The sequence below is a fragment of the Thamnophis elegans genome, chromosome 5 (assembly GCF_009769535.1).
Source record: "Thamnophis elegans isolate rThaEle1 chromosome 5, rThaEle1.pri, whole genome shotgun sequence".
Lineage (NCBI taxonomy): Eukaryota > Metazoa > Chordata > Lepidosauria > Squamata > Colubridae > Thamnophis > Thamnophis elegans.
This window is the reverse complement of record NC_045545.1, coordinates 22,027,667-22,044,533: the sequence shown is the minus strand read 5'-3', so window position 1 is coordinate 22,044,533 and position 16,867 is coordinate 22,027,667. Positions and strand designations below refer to the sequence as shown.

The following is a 16,867-nucleotide window of genomic DNA, read 5'->3' as shown; positions in this document are numbered from 1 at the left end:
TCATCGGGCGTTTACTTCCGAGGGCTCGGGGCTTGAGGAAATAAATTTTCCCCAATGAGACACCGTAAGGAATAAAATGGCGCCTCCCACAGACCGGTCCCATGAAGGCCGCCATTGTTGCCGTCTGGGGGCGGGAGGCCGCTCCGGCTGCTGTTGCTGATGGCCGATTTCAAACGCTGGAAAGAGCAACGGCTATCGCGCGGAGATGCGAGCCGAAAGGGCAGCGTGGACGAGCCAATTGAGGAGATCGTCCGGCTCCTGAATGGCCGCGAGACTTTCTGCACCACCAGCTCGTGTTCGGGACGGGTGGTGGTGCTGGAACAGCCTCCGGCTGCCGCCGCCACTGCGGTAAGCCCGCGTTCAACCTCGGCTGGGCATCGCAGATCTGGAGCCGAGCTGAGGTTTGGGTGGAATCGCTCCCTCCTCCTCTGGATCCCCCACGGGGGTTGTGACCGTAACCAAATCAATTTCTTTGGGTGTGAAAGCGCTGTTTTGGGGTCAGCTCTTCTCTGGGTTAAGGCTCTGCCCCATGCGAAGCTCCGCGAGACCCTTGTGACGACGCAAGAGTGCAGAGAAGAGCAACAGAGATGATTAGGGGACTGAAGGCTAAAACATGAGGAATGGTGGCAGGAACTGGGATGTCTAGTTTGATGAAAAGAAAGACTAGGGGAGACATGATAGCAGTGTTCCAATATCTCAGGGGTTGCTACAAAGAAGAGGATTTCAAACGATTCTCCAAGGCACCTCATGGTAGGACAAGAAGCAATGGGTGGAAACTAATCAAGGAGAGAAGCAACCTAGAACTGAGGAGAAATTTCCTGACAGAACAATTAATCAGTGGAACAACTTGCCTCCAGAAGTTGTGAATGCTCCAACACTGGAAGTTTTTAAGAAGATAGTGGCTCTCCATTTGTCTGAAGTGTAAGGGTTTCCTGCGGTTGGACTAGAAGACCTCCAAAGTCCCTTCCAATTCTGTTATTCTATTCTAATGTTGACACCTATAAAGTTGTTGCTGCCCTCTGCAGCCCCCAAAGTCTGGAAGTTCTGATCTACAACAAATTGGGGGCTGAAGGAAAACACACACTCACACACGTGTCCATCGTGGAAGGCATTTTTGCCATTCCCGCTCTGCTATGAGAACTTCATTCCTCTCTCAAGATTGTTGGAATGGAAGAAGCAGCTCGGGGAATCAACACTTAAAAAGCCACCTTTGGGAAGATTTTCCCTGAAATGTTCCCATAGATGGAAAATTCCCTTTGTGTGTATGATGTCTCTGTGTTAGCGTTGACACCTGGGCGATACACACACACACACACAAACAAGCTGGCTTTGTGCCTAAGGCAGGACTAGAATTCATATATAATCTGTTTCTATCCTTGTGCCTTAACCAAACTGGCCAGTTATCCAGAATTCTTCTCCAGCTTATGTGAGAATGTTTGGATAATAGCAATAATAGCAATTATACTTATATACTGCTTCACAGTATTTTACAGCCCTTTCTAAGCAGTTTACAGAGTCAGCATTTTGCCCCCAACAATCTGGGTCCTCATTTTACCGACCTTGGAAGGATGGAAGGCTGAGTCAACACTTCAGAATCACTCTTTAAAAAATGGCATCTGAAACATTTATTTACTAACTAGAGGTACTTCAGGTTTCACCTCTGTTGTATTGAAGTATTTATGTCCCAATCTGTTCCCTTTTGAAAATTTAATGGCAAGGTACAGGTACTCCTTGACTTACAACAGTTCATTTAGTAACTGTTCAAGGTTACAATGGCATTGAAAAATGACTTATGGACATTTTTCACACGTGAAAAAGGAGTCCTTCAGGATTGGGCGGCATATAAATGTGGTTAATAAAAAAATATGACTGTTGAAGAGTTCCAAGGTTATGAGATCAAAATAGGTTATGAGATCAAAACTTGGCAACTGGTTCATGATGGTTGCTGTGTCCTGGGGTCAAGTGACTCCCTTTGGCAACTTTCTGGCAAGCAAAATCAATGGGGAAGCCAAATTCACTTAACAACTGTGCCACTAACTTAACAACTGTAGTGATTCACTTAACAATTGGACAATAAGATTGTAAAATGGGGCAAAATTCATTTAACAAATGTTTTACTTAACAACAGAAATTTGGGCTCAATTATGGTCATTGGTTGAGGACTACCTGTATGCCTTATTCACAGATATAAGTGCCATTGCTTCAATCCCTTCAAGACATTTTCTATCAGAGATAAACGTGATATGATCCCCAGAAATATGTATCCTTACTTTTTTTCATTTAACTAATCAGATATGTGGCTTGAAACTGATTCATTGGCTACATTTAATTCCCCCTATCCTCCTTAACTTTTTTTCTTCTGTTTAGCATGCTGGGAAATTCTAGTGCTTTAATGTTGGAAAGTTGGGAATACAGGCAAGCAGTTCTGAGCATGTTTCTCTGCCTAAAGATTTGTACTATGTGTGACATTTTTTTCTTAATTAGGGTACTGCTGGCTTTGAAATACAGAAGCAAAGCTGTACTTGGCTTATGGTGACCCACCAATTATGTAGTACAAAAGACGTGGTAAGGGTCAATGCATTGTTTATTACACAAGTTTTCAAATTAGTATTTCTGCATGCTAACAATATTGTAAGAATCTCCAAGCTTCTCTAATTATAGTTACATAACAAAATAAGTAAGGAAAGGAGTCTGCTCTTCCATAACATTGTCTTACATTTGTGGCTGATGCTAGTCTTTATTGATCATAGTAAATAGAATTATTGTATTTTTTATAGAGTAACAGGAGTCATTCAATAGATGATAGACATGACTGGCTTTCTGATGCTTTTTCCATCGTAGATTTTTAACTCACATCTTAAATCTAAGGGTATCTAAGAAGCTGACTATATCAGCCGATCAAATCCCCTTAATAATTTCAAAATTTTAAACATTTTGGTGATGATTTCTAGAAATACGGACAGACTGGTTTTAAAGCCCTAATAAGATTTTTTCCCCTGTAAATAAAAATTGCAGGCTTCTGAAAGAAAGGGACTATGTTGAGGGCAGAAGTACATGTGAAAAGGAATTTGGTGTCTTTATGGATCACAAGTTGAATAAAAATTAACAGCTGCAGAAAATTCAAATGTTGTCTTAGACTTCACCAACAAACTGTAATATGATTAAAAGAAATAGTCCAGTTCACCAATCCTTTTTCTGTTTTCCTTTCCTTTCTTCGTTTTCCTTCTTTCATATTCACTATATATTTTTCTTTGAATGTACTACTTGTTATGTTTGTGAAATCTTTTAATAAAAACATTTTTAAAAAGTTTGATGAACTGGACTACATCCAGAGAAAAATAACAAAGATTATCAGAGTCCTGGAGGAAAATGTACAAGGAACGGAGAAGGTGTTAGGTGGTTTAGCTTGGAGAAGACAAGATAGAGGGGCAACATAATAGATAATTTTCAAAATCTTAAGGGCTGAAATACAGAAGATGAGACAGAATTCTTCAAAATGGCTCCAGAATATTCTTTATACTACAGAGAATCTGGTTAAAGCTAAGGGGAAAAAAATAACTTCACTTCAAGATCTGGAAAACCTTTGGAGGTGATGATCTCAGGGATGCCATAGAAGTGGGTTCCAGCCCTTATTAAGGGGGTAGACTAGATAATCTCCAAACTGCCCTCCAATCTAACATTCTAGGACAGTGGATGGTGAACCTTTTTGGCATCGAGTTCCAAAAAGGGAGTGCAGCCACACACTTGTCTGGGACGCAACCTGGAAGAGGATCTGCCAAGGGGGCATGTCCTCGCCGGAAAATGTACTTCCGATTTCTGGCGGGCACATGAATGCCAATGAGCTGGACTTCTGGTTACATGTACACATAACGATCAGTTGGCCGCCACGCATGCTCACGCTGGAAAATGGAAGACCAGTTCTTCCAGTTTCTAGCACTGCCGCACGGACAAAGGCCAGCTGATCATCACATGCGCACCAGAAACCCGGAAGAGGAGTGGGTGATGCATATGCCAGGCAACATGGCTCTGCGTGCCACTTCGGGTATGTATGCCATAGGTTCGCCATCACAGTTCTAGGATGTTGTGATCTAAAGAGAAGATAAAATATTTTTGAATGAAAGTGTTCATAGGGAAAAAATGCTTTGAAGTATTTATTTTCTTCCAAATACCAGTTTTACAAGGTTAAATAGGTCAATATGTGGATAAGATCTGTGCAGAAAATAATAAAACTTTTGGGATCAGGAATGTTTTGAAGTATTCTCTAAAAATGTACTTTTATCGCTTTAGTAAATGTGCACTATTTTTCCCCTTTTGCAGATCTTGTAGATAAATGAAGTTTATTATTTTTCAAAATATTATTTGAATGATATCTGGAAACTGATAGGCCAGATTTGATTAGAAGCTTTTCTGAAAACTGGTGTGCAGACCTTAGAATTGTGGTTATATCATACAGCATCAAGATTTCTAAAACTTTTTACCATCAGTGCACAATCTTAAATCCCAGCAAAATGTTGTACCAAAGTGAATAAAAACAAGCAGAACATATATCAGGCAGAGCATCTGAGTATTACAACATGTCAAAATGTATTTTAATTAGCACGTCGAATCAGTTTCTGTCGTGCACTGTTTTTAGATGCTAAATAAGCTACTTATATTTCATTGCTAACAGATGTAGCGTTGATATTAACCTTTTGCTCTTTCTTAGCTTACCGCCTTGCAGAAGGCTGCGGCTGATGCCATCTTCAAATTTGAACCATTTGTTCTCCATGTGCAATGTCAAGACCTGGAAGATGCACAACTTCTGGTAAAGCATTGTGCTTAAAACACTGTTATTGTTACATAAGTAACGCTTGATTCCTCCCAGTTCCCACACTTGAAGGCATTACAAGTAATCCTCTACTTGTGGTCACAATTGGGGCCAGAATTTTTGTTCTTAATTGACGTTGCTAAGCATCTGAATTTTGATCCCATGACCTGACCTGCAATGGCTGTAAGTATGAGGACCAGTCATAAATCACATTTTTCACTGCCTTTGTAACCTTGCTCACTAAACAAGTGGTTATAAGTTCAGGACTACCTATGTCTGAAGCATTGTGTGTTAAATAACGGGCTGTGAAAATGCTGGTAGAGGAAACAGCATCTCTTATTGTTTTTATAGATATTACACTCATAAGCGAAAGCTTATTTTGTTGGGATTATGAGGTAGAATGAGAATTTCAGAAGTATAGTTTTATATGGTTGACACTGATTGATAGCTATCATCAAATTATGTAATAATTCATGAATCCTGGATTTTGCCAATGAGCTTGTATCAGTAAGGAACTATTGTAAGCTCTTTTTAATTATTTTGATTCACATCAGTAAATTTAGGTCTTCTCGCGGTTTTACTATGCTGTAGAATAGATAATCTAAACAGAATTCATAAAAAGGGACAGATTAGATGTATGAACATTTTTAGAAATCAAAATGTTTGAACCCAAAACATTTCATGCCAACCTCATCAGAAGCAATTTAAGCTATTCCAATCTGATTGACAGTATTCCAACCTTTAAAAGGATTGCTCTGATTGGAAAATAGAAATCAGAATGGCCAGTTTGAGGTGAAAACACTCCCAGTAAGGGACTATTCTAAAGTCAGAATATTTGCACTTCAAAATGTTTTGCACAGCTCTTTAAAGAAGAAGCAATTTGTCTCTGATTGGCAGTGTTGTCCATTCTAAGTTATAAACTGTTATAGACCCCATGATTCTTCACATTTGGCTGGAGGAGCCGAGGTGGTGCAGTGGTTAGAGTGCAGTACTGCAACCACTTCAGCTGACTGCTAGCTGCAGTTCGGCGGTTCAAATCTCACCGGCTCAAGGTTGACTCAGCCTTCCATCCTTCCGAGGTGGGTAAAATGAGGACCCAGACTGTGGGGGCAATATGCTGACTCTGTAAACCGCTTAGAGAGAGCTGAAAGCCCTATGAAGCGGTATATAAGTCTAACTGCTATTGCTAATTGTGCCCTAATGTTTACTTTGATCTTTCTGCTTCATAACATGGGTTCACATTGCTACAGGTCTGTTACTATAAGCATTTTACAATTATATACTTTTTGAAATACTTCCTTCTCCAGCTGATGGTGCAGGAGGGTCCAGAAGTGGGTTGTTCAATCCTTATTTGCCCAAGAGACTGAGTCAGAATTGAAACCACGCCTCCAGCTTCCCCTGCTGACTTCCAATTCCGACTCAGTCTTGCCCTAAAAGAGATGCTTTTTTTGATTGCTGTGAGTTGAATTTTTAGTTCTGGTATTTATTTATGTAACCTCCTGGATTTATTAATTTGGCTGGTCCAATGGTGGGAAAGTTGGCTTTCAAGTCCCTTTCACCAGCATGCATTGTCTTCAAGGAGAACTGACACCCAGCGCTGCTTAAAGTCTTTCCTGGGTTCTCAATAGTGAGCCACTAGCCGCGCCGGCTATCAGGGCCTTTCTGCAGCAGTTTCACCGCTTTTTCTTTGTGGTCGCCTGGTGGAGTGTACGGAGGCTCTGAGCCTGCCACTGGTTTGCAATGGCAGCAAGGGGCGATGCAAGGAGTGCGGGGCCGGCGCAGATAGAGTGCTGGCGAGCCGTGTGGCTCTCTGGCAAAGCAGTCTACCTCCAGACAGGGAGGTAAAGAGACTGGGGGGAAGCTCAAGCAAGGGGGGGAGACAATGATCCTGTTCCTGCAGTGGAATCCCCCCACCCATGTCCAAAGGGTGCTCCACTTTCTCCCTCCCCTTCCCCTCGGAGACTCTCGTGGTCCCCAAGGGCCAGTTCTATTTCACCTCCTCTGTCGGAGGAGGAGGAACAGGATGATGAGTGTCAATCATTTGCTTGCCTGGGGCCTAGCCTTAGAACAGAACACAGGCCAAGGCCTAGTCAATTTGATGATTTACCTGATAATGTCCAATCTCTTATTCATCGAGCCATTGTGCATGGCATAGCTCTTTCTGAACAGGTGGCTGTGTAGCTGAGGGTGGCCAGGCGTGGCGCACCCAGAATCCAGTTGCTCGCTCTGACAGGGTGCAGAGAGCAGTGTCTCCTTCCTTGAGAAGTGAGGTTTCAATCCAGGAGGAGGAGGAACAAAAGGAGGCAGAACTGTCTGATGACGAAGATTTGGCACCCAATGTTCCCGCTTTTGCCAGTTTGTTTCCTCCTAGTTTGTTTCGTTCCTTGCTATTCAAGGCCAGAGGTTCTGTTGCCACTGAAACTGAGGATGACAAGCAGAAAAAGAAAGGGGTCGAGGCTTCTACTTCAAAGTCAATGCCGAAGAAAAAGCGATTTTTTGTGGAGCCCATGGCTTGGAAGGAGGAAATTCCCACACCGAAGCTGTTCATGGATGTCATTCAAAAGCAGTGGGCTAAACCAGATACCTTCCCCACCCCGGGGGAGGGGGGGGGAATGACAGGCGTTTCTACAATATGAAACCTGATTTCTCCCAAATCAGGGAGCGATCTATAGGTGCCAGATGTGGATGCCCCTGTGGCTGCTTTGGCATCCTCGACACATATGGTGGCAAGTGATGTAGCAGACAACTTGAAGGCAGAGGACAAGAGAACTGAATTGGCGTTACGTAAGACCTTCCTTGCTGCAGTGTGGCCGATAAAGGCCATTTCTTCGGCTTCCTTCAACCGTGCTGATGTGGCTTGAGCAGATGAAGGAGCGCGCTGCAGCGCATGATGTCTGATTGCTTCAAGTCATCAGCAAGGTCATGGCTACGACCCAGTTTTCGGCTGATGCAACCTTGAACGCCGCTAAGTTTGCTTCCAGGGCGCTCTCCTGTTTCAGCTAGGCAGATGGTGTGGCTCCGGAATTGGCAGGCGGATGCCAAGGTGAAATGGAAGCTGGCGGCGGGCCCGTATGCGGGGAAGAAGCTGTTTGGAGAGGTTCTGGACTTTATTCTTGTCGAAGATAAGAACAAACGTAAGGTTTTGCCTGCCATGATTAAGAAACAGGAACACAATTATACACTTTATACACGTAGGGCACCTTACAGGGGTTCTGACACTAACTACCATTACCAGCCCAGGGGTTTCCAGCCTCATCAGGATAGGGGACAGGACAGGTCTTCTTACAAGGATAGGCCCAGGTTTCAGCCCCAGGGCAAACAGCCCTTTCGGGGGGGGTGGGGGGACACCCCTTCCGCAGAAATAAATGAGAGGGTTCCCATTGGTGGTACGTTGGCGTTGTTTGCCAACCGATGGGAGAACATTACATCGGCCCTTTGGGTCCTGAACACTGTGAAATATGGCCTCCGGTTGGAATTCCTCTCCATCCCTATGAATTCTTTTTGGACATTCACATCTTCCAAGTGTGAAGCCAAGAGGCAGCTTATGCGTCAGGCCATCGACCATCTGGTGGAGATCCAGGTGGTTGAATTGGTTCCACGGGAGGACTGGAGCAAAACGTTCTACTTGAACTTTTGTGGTTCCGAAGTCATCTGGGGGATGGAGGGCGATTCTTGACCTTAAGAGATTGAATCGGTTCCTAGTATACAAACGATTTAAGATGGCGTCCCTTCATTCCATCTTGGAAGGTGTCCAAGAGGACGATTTTTTGACATCTATTGATTTAAAGGAGGCATATCTACACATTTTGATTTTTCCCAGTCACAGGAAGTTCCTTAGGTTTTCCTACTCTGGTACCTATTACCAGTACAGAGCTCTCCCATTCGGGCTGTCTTCAACTCCCAGGACTTTTACAAAGGTCTTGGCGGCTCTGGCTGCTCATCTCAGGACAGTCCCCATCAGATTGCATTGCTATTTAGATGATGTCCTTCTTCAGGCGGAGTCACCGAAGAGGTCCCTTCAGGATCTGAGCCTCACGGTGGAAACTCTACAGAGGTATGGTTTCTCAGTGAATTTTCAAAAGAGCCATATGTGGCCTTCTACCAGGCTGTTGCATTTGGGGGCGGTCATTGATTCAGTCACCGGTATGGTTTTCTCTTCCCAGGATCGCAAAGATAGTCTGAGGAGGATGGTTTGCAGGTAAAGAAGGAGAAACGATGCCTATTGTCACCTTGTCCCAGTTGTTAGGGAAAATGAGATTTGGTTCCCTGGGTGAGGCTACATGCTAGGACTCTCCAGGGGTTCCTACTGCTATTTCAACGGAGCAAACGTAGTGCCTTCCAGGTTCAGGTGCCCCCACAAGTGCGGTTGTCCTTGAAGTGGTGGATTTCTCCGGCATTGGATAAGGGGTGTGTGTTTAGGGAGCCGCATAGACTCACCTTGACCATGGATGCGAGCCTTTATGGCTGGGGGGGGGGGGTGTTGCTAGGGACACATCTGGCTCAGGGGCACTGGTCCCCTTCAGACCTCACTCATAACATAAATTGGCTGGAGCTACGAGCGTCTCATCTAGCCCTTCAACACTTTCAGGCCCTTGTAGAGTACAGACACGTCCTGCTATTGACAGACAATGTAGCTGCAAAGGCGCACGTAAACAGGAGGGAGGCACGCACTCCAGGGCCCTCTGGGTGGAATCTCAACGTCTGGGATTGTGGTCAGACACCTACTGTCCATCAAGGCGGAACATATCTCCGGAGACGTGCTGAGGCTTGATCCCGCATTTATCCCCAAGATAAATTCCCATTTTCATAGGGCCCAGGAGTTAATTCTCCTGGATTTTTGCCCAAATCCCACTCATAGAAAGGAGAAATCGCAGCACAAGTTGGATGTGCGGAGGGCTCTCCGTATTTACATAAAGAGGATGGCGTCTTCCAGGAAGACGGAGGCATTGTTTATTTCTTTTCAGACTTCGGCCATAATAGCAATAGCAATAGCAGTAGACTTATATACCGCTTCATAGGCCTTTCAGGCCTCTCTAAGCGGTTTACAGAGAGTCAGCATATTGCCCCCAACAATCTGGGTCCTCATTTTACCCACCTCGGAAGGATGGAAGGCTGAGTCAACCCTGAGCCGGTGAGATTTGAACCGCTGACCTGCTGATCTAGCAGTAGCCTGCAGTGCTGCATTTAACCACTGCGCCACCTTGGCTCTGGTCGAGAGTGTCCCCCTCTACCATTGGGTGGTGGTTAAGGGCTTGTATCACCTGGGCCTATGAGGCCAGAGGTAAACCGGTGCAAAGGGACAACGGCCCATTCCACTAGGAGCGCGGCCACCACGGCCGCTTGGAACACTCAGGCTCCGATTGCAGATATATGCAGGGCTGCGACATGGGCATCCCCATTGCCCTTTATTAAGCACTATAGGTTGGATGCCTTTGCCTCTGCTGAGGCGTCGTTCGGTCGAAGGATGCTTCAGGGGTTCATGCTCCCTCGGGTACCACAGACCAATGAGTTCCCACCCTAGGGACTGCTGCTTTGGTATTTCCCACTTCTGGACCCTCCTGCGCCATCAACTGGAGAAGGAACGTTGGTCCTACCTGAACGTTCTTCTCAGCATGGCGCAGGACGGTCCAGATCCCTCCCTTCTGGAATTTGTTAGGTCCGTGTCCCCGGGGCCTGTTCTTCTTTTGTTTCTCTAGTTGGAGCTGCGCCTCGTTGGAATTGGAAGTCAGCAGGGGAAGCTGGAGATGTGGTTTCAATTCTGACTCAGTCTCTTGGGCAAATAAGGATTGAACAACCCACTTCTGGACCGTCTTGCGCCACGCTGAGAAGAACATTCAGGTAGGACCAACGTTCCTTCTGCAATACAGGTAGTCCTCGCTTAGGTAACTGCCTTGTTACCTCACACAGTTCATCACAACAGTAATAATTTCAGGATCAATCCTTTCATTTATGACTTTTGCAGGTCTACAAAGCAAAGAAAAACTGAAGTAAGTTCATAAGCACAATTCTGGTTTCACTTAGTGACTGTTTCACTTAACAACCAAGATACCAACTGTAATTGTGATTGCTAAATGAAAACTACCTGTAATACTGTGGCAAAACAAAATCTACTGTTTGGATTCAGATGTAACAAATAACCTATATTTCTGTAAATAGGAGAATAATCAGTATTTGAAAATACATCTTGTTTCACTGTTTTATATTTTAGCACTTAGATACTTTGTTTATGCCAACTGTTTGGTTTTGTTTTTATAGCACACCGTGTCTATAGAAGCTGGGTTCAGAAACTCTGGTATAACCGTTAGCCGGAAAGGAAAAATTATGATGGTATGTTGTTTTTTTCTACTTTGATCAAAGGGATATTTGCAGCTCCTCCTGAGAAAATCGCTGGGGTGTAGCTGAATAAAGGCCGCATCAAGGTGAACCAGCATCTCTATGTGGGAAGTAAATGCATGGCTATCACTGACACCCAGATGGCAGGGACACTTCTTTGACTTGCTCTTGTCCCAATATAAGATGACATTTACATGTTGTAATCAGTAGGTTGAATCACTTTTAAAACTTAAAAGCTTTAAGTCAGATCTTGAGTACAACCAAGAGCCTCAGCCACTTTCTAAGGCAGTCATATATTAATCACCAAAATAGACAATTTCAGCCGTGTTGATGGAAGCAATGTGAAATATTTGATAAGACTTACATTTAGAATAACTTTATTGTCATTTTGAATGGACACTAATTGGCATACATTAAAATGAAATTCCGTTGCATACAGCTCTCAAAGAGTCACTATCTCCATGTATACGATATAAACATGACAAAATACATACATACATAATTATGCATATACCCATATATATTGTATGACACAGACAAACAACACAGTCTAGTTCGGATGCATACATGTACATGGCGAGAAAAACAAATTTTGCGAGTTTACCAGACAGATGGCATAGGGATCAAAGCTGTTACAGAATCTGGTAGTCCTGCTAGAAATACTTTGAAACCTCTTCCCAGAGGGGAGCAACAGTAATTACTACAAATTGAGTTGTACTTTACAAAAGAAATGTAGACACCTACCTTTGTGCCTACATTGCATCTTTTCTATTAAAGGCCCCACAAGATTAAGTTTTCTTTATGAAACTTGCCTATGCCGAGAACTGTTTCCATGTCAGACTTCTTAAAAATATATATTTGTTGCTTTAATATACAAGGAAAAAAACAGAAGGAAAAACCTGAAAAAGGAAAGAAAGAAAAAAAGATAGGCAAAAAAGGGAAAACATTAAACAGCAAAATCTGATTGTGTCACATATAAGAAACCATTCAGCCTTATTTTTAAACACCAATAAGCCTTGACTCCATTGACCTGTCTTTCCATTACACCTTTAGAGAGTCAGGCCATAAACAGAAAACAAATCTATACCAGCGAATCAAGATTATAATTACAGGGTTCGTAACACTGAAAAATAATATTTCTGTCTGCCCCATCCTCAATTGATTATAATCCTTCATTTAGCAACAAGTTTTTGATAACAAAATTCAAAAATGTATACATCTTTTATAAGATTTAATAAAAGCTGGTTAAAATGTATGCTTCTCCTTTTACATCATTATAGGCTGTCCGAAGTACTCACTGCTTAGAAGTTCCACTAAGTCAGAAAGGAAGACTAATGGTCAGTGAAGAATATGTTGACTTTGTGGTTCAAGTTGCTAATCGGAAGATGGAAGAAAATTGGAAGAGAATTAACAGGTTTGTAGGCAGTGCACTGGTCAAAGTGTTGGCCTAGAAACCAGGAGATTATGAGTTGTAAACTGGCTGATCTTGAACCAATCACTTTCTCAGCAAAACCCACCTCACAAGGTTGTTATGGGGAAAATAGTAGGAGGAAAGAGTATTAGCTATTTTTTCCACCTTGTGTTATTTATACAAAATAATAAAGGTTGGATTAAAAAAGTTCATATATTCAATACAAAATTTGTGTGAGGTTTAACACATATAGTTGCAAGAAAAAGTATGTGATCCCCTTGGGATTATGTGGAGTTTTGCATGAATTGGTCATAAAATGTGGTCTGAAATTCATCTAAGTCACAACAATAGAAAAACACAGTCTGCTGAAAATAATACTACACAAACATTAGATGTTGCCATGGTTTAATTGAACATAACATGTAAACACTCCCAGTGTAGGGAGCCCCTAGCCTAAAGACTTCTCCAAGAGCTAATTGGAGCCAAGAGTGAGCCAACCTTGACTCCAATCAGTGTGATGATATTGGATGTGTTGCTGACAGCTGTCCTGCCCTTTAAAAACACACACCTGTTTTGAGTTTACTGGTTGCAAGAAGCACTGTCTGATGTGAACCATGCCTCACAGAAAAGAGCTCTCAGAAGACCTCGATCAAGAATTGTTGACTTGCATGAAGCTGGAAAGGGTTATAAAGTATCTCCAAAAGCCTTGATGTTCATGTGTCCACGGTCAGACAGACTTGTCTACAAATGGAGAAAGTTTAGCACTGTTGCTACTCTCCCTAGGCATGGTCGTCCTGTAAAAATGACTGCAAGGACACAACGCAGAATGCTTCATGAGGTAAAGAAGAATCCTAGAGTGTCAGCTAAAGACCTACAGAAATCTCTGGCACATGCTAACATTTTTGTTGACACATCTACAATAAGGAAAACATTAAACAAGAATGGAGTACATGGTAGGACACCACGGAGGAAGCCATTGCTGTCCCAAAAAATATTGCAGCACGTTTGAAGTTTGCAAAAGAGCACCTGGATGTTCCACAGCACTACTGGCAAAATATACTGTGGGCAGATGAAACCAAAATTGAGTTGTTTGGGAAAAACACACAACACTATGTGTGGAGAAAAAAGGCACAGCACACCAACATCAAAACCTCATCCCCACTGTAAAACATGGCGGAGGGAGCATCATGGTTTGGGGCTGCTTTGCTGCCTCAGGGCCTGGACAGATTTTTGTCATTGATGGGACAATGAATTCCAGGGTTTATCAAGACATTTTGCAGGAAAATGTACGGCCATCTGTCCACCAACTGAAGCCCCGCAGAGGATGGGTGATGCAACAGGACAATGACCCAAAGCATACAAGTAATTCAACAAAAAATGGCTTCAACAGCACAGAATATGCCTTCTGGAGTGACTCAGTCAGAGTCCTGACCTCAACCTGATTGAAATGCTGTGGCGTGACCTTAAGAGAGCGATTCATACCAGACATCCCAAGAATATTGCTACACTGAAACAGTTTTGTGAAAAGGAGTGGTCCAAAATTACTCCAGATCGTTGTGCAGGTCTGATCTGCAACTACAGGAAATGTTTGGTTGAGGTTATTGCTGCCAAAGGAGGATCAACCAGTTATTAAGTCCAACGGTTCACATACTTTTTCCTCCTGCACTGTGAATGTTTACATGTTATGTTCAATTAAACCATGGCAACATCTAATGTTTGTGTAGTATGTTCAGCAGACTGTGTTTTTCTATTGTTGTGACTTAGATGAAGTTCAGAGCACATTTTATGACCAATTCATGCAAAACTCCACGTAATCCCAAGGGGTTCACATACTTTTTCTTGCAACTAAATACATACATATTTACTGTGCTGATCCATGTGTAGTGTTTTGGAAGGAATTCAGGGTGGATAGATTTAATGAGTAACCATTGTAAGAATCTCTTTAGTAAGGTTTCATCTTTGCTTTGCTTTTAAGACAACAGCACAGGACAAACAATCCCATTAAACAATTGTATTTTGCATATAAGCACCACATTAAACTATATCTTCTTGCGTAGGTTTAATTAAGATGATGTCATCCTGTGATTTTTTTTTCCTGTGCATTGCTCCATTTTAAGGTCATATATTGGTGGCTTTTAATCATTAGCCTTCTGTATTCTAGAGGTTTTATTTACCATATATACTCAAGTATAAGCCGAGTTTTTCAGCCCACCTTTTGGGCTGAAAAAAGCTGCCTCGGCTTATACTCGAGTCAGTGAAAAATTTGCCCGAAATGGAGGAGAAAAAGGGGCGGGGCCATGCCGCTGGGTGACGCTCGTGAATGGCCCGGCGCCCCTGTGAGTTTCCCCTCCCTCTGTGTCAGTTTGCCACGCAGCGCGCACCGCACCATCCCCCCTCCTCACGTTCTAATGTAATGCAGGGCTGTCTTACGATTCCCCTTCCTCCCCCTCCTGCCGCTCTGCAACGATGTCCCACCTCCTCCTTGTTATGGCAAGCAGCCACATAACTATGTCCCAGAGCTAGTTTACTGCTTTTCTTTGAAATAAATATTCAAAAACATTATTGGTATCTATTTTTATTTTTGAAATTTACCGGTAGCTGCTGCATTTCCCACCCTAGGCTTATACTCGAGTCAATAACTTTCCAGTTTTTTGTGGTAAAATTAGGTGCCTCGGCTTATATTCGGGCCGGCCTATACTCGAGTATATACGGTATTATACTATAGATGTTTTACAGATGGTGATGTGCCATGCCCAGAGTCTTATGATTGCAGTAGAGTAGGAATTTAATAAATACAGTATATCAATGTTATGCTATTTTAGCCTCTTGCCAATCAGTTGAGAAAACTCTGTGATTCTCCTGTGGCATTGCATTAATTTATTTTGTTATTAGTGTTCCTGAGCTGCTTTATGCAAGCCAATGAATGGAACTGCCAACCTGAAACATATTTAAATCATTGTCTCTAGATTTTACAATTCTTTGAAGTTTGCACTAGAAAGCAAGAATCACTCCATGACTTCTCTCTCGGAGGAGAAAGAAAAAGGAAATGGCATGGATTCGGGTGGAAGAAAAAAATCTCAAGCAACCAAAAAGGATGGCGGAAGTCCTTCACACCAAAATAAAAATGTAGAGTGAAGATGACAGTCAAAGCAATACTAATATTTTTCACTAAATATAAAATTGTGTGAAGTAGCCCTATATATCCATTATGTTTGTATAATGTAGTTTTTTTTTCTTTGCTCTTTATAAGAGCTTAGCTTATTGTGCTCTAGAACAGGGGTGAGAATTTATGGCCCTTTACAACTTGTGGACTTCAATTCCCAGAATTCCTGAGTCCGTATGGAGCCATAATTGTATAACTCTGCTCTAGAAAGTAACATGTTGTTTACACAGTTTGCTTAAGTTATTAGCAAGGTTTTAACTGCCATATAATATAAGTGAACTTATGGACAGTTTTTGGTCCCGGAGTGTGCCTTCCCTGTTGTAGCACATGAAATGTATAGATACCTTTAGGAGAAAGTGTTTTTAATTTTTTTACACCAGTGAACAATATGCAATATCACAAACTTGTACCTACGACATGGCCACAATAAATACTGTTTTGCTCTGTGTGTGCTTTTCTTATTTGAAAGTATTCTTTAAAGGGTTAACTACTGTTCTGAATATAACCAGAGAAACCTCTGCTATTAAAATTACTTTCCTTTTCCCATTTCATTTAGTAGAGATAATTGAGACCATAAGGCCACGTCTGGGAGCAAAAACTCTTCAGTGTTTGGAGGGAAAAGCAGGAAGCAAATACATCATTGATTAAGCTACCGAAATAAATAATTACAGGAACAATTAACCTTTGCCTTTCTTGATAAACATTTTGAGACATTGCATTGCTTCCTAATCTATGCATGAATAGAATCTCATTCTTGTGTGTGTGTGTGTGTGTATATTTCTAAGTTACATTGTTTAGATGTTGATGTATTTCACCAAAATTACAAGTAGCTATAGTTAAGAACTAGATCAGAGTAGTAATAACTTATGTCCAATCCTGTGCATTTTATTTGCACTCAACCATACTTAGTTAACAGCCATTTGCCCTATGTCCTAGAGAAAACCCTGTTTCAAGCAAATCTGCCTTTCTCCAGACTTATTCTGACCTATGCTTCCTTAACAAGCATGAAACAGGGTCTTGGTCAGCAAAACCTCTTATTTATGCGACTGAATTCCTTTCATTCACAGTTAGCAAGGCTAGGCAAACAGTCTTTCAGAGGAATATTTATCAACACAAACCTTATCTTTCTCGGTGAGCTGCCAGATAACTTGTT

General features: G+C 42.4%; 1 protein-coding gene across 3 annotated transcripts; it reads left to right on the top strand.

The window, feature by feature from the left end:
• Positions 1–90: 90 nt before the first annotated feature.
• Positions 91–16,162, top strand: TYW3 (tRNA-yW synthesizing protein 3 homolog). Of its 3 annotated transcripts, XM_032218102.1 has the most exons (6): positions 91–348; positions 2,485–2,565; positions 4,706–4,804; positions 11,063–11,134; positions 12,421–12,554; positions 15,518–16,162. In XM_032218102.1, exons 1-6 carry the CDS (start codon positions 160–162, stop codon positions 15,684–15,686), a joined length of 744 nt encoding a protein of 247 aa, XP_032073993.1. In that variant the 5' UTR covers positions 91–159; the 3' UTR covers positions 15,687–16,162. The 3 variants fall into 3 exon arrangements, with proteins under 3 accessions (XP_032073993.1, XP_032073994.1, XP_032073995.1); XM_032218103.1 differs by lacking the exon at positions 2,485–2,565; XM_032218104.1 differs by lacking the exons at positions 11,063–11,134; positions 12,421–12,554; positions 15,518–16,162 and adding an exon at positions 7,204–7,850.
• Positions 16,163–16,867: the final 705 nt, after the last annotated feature.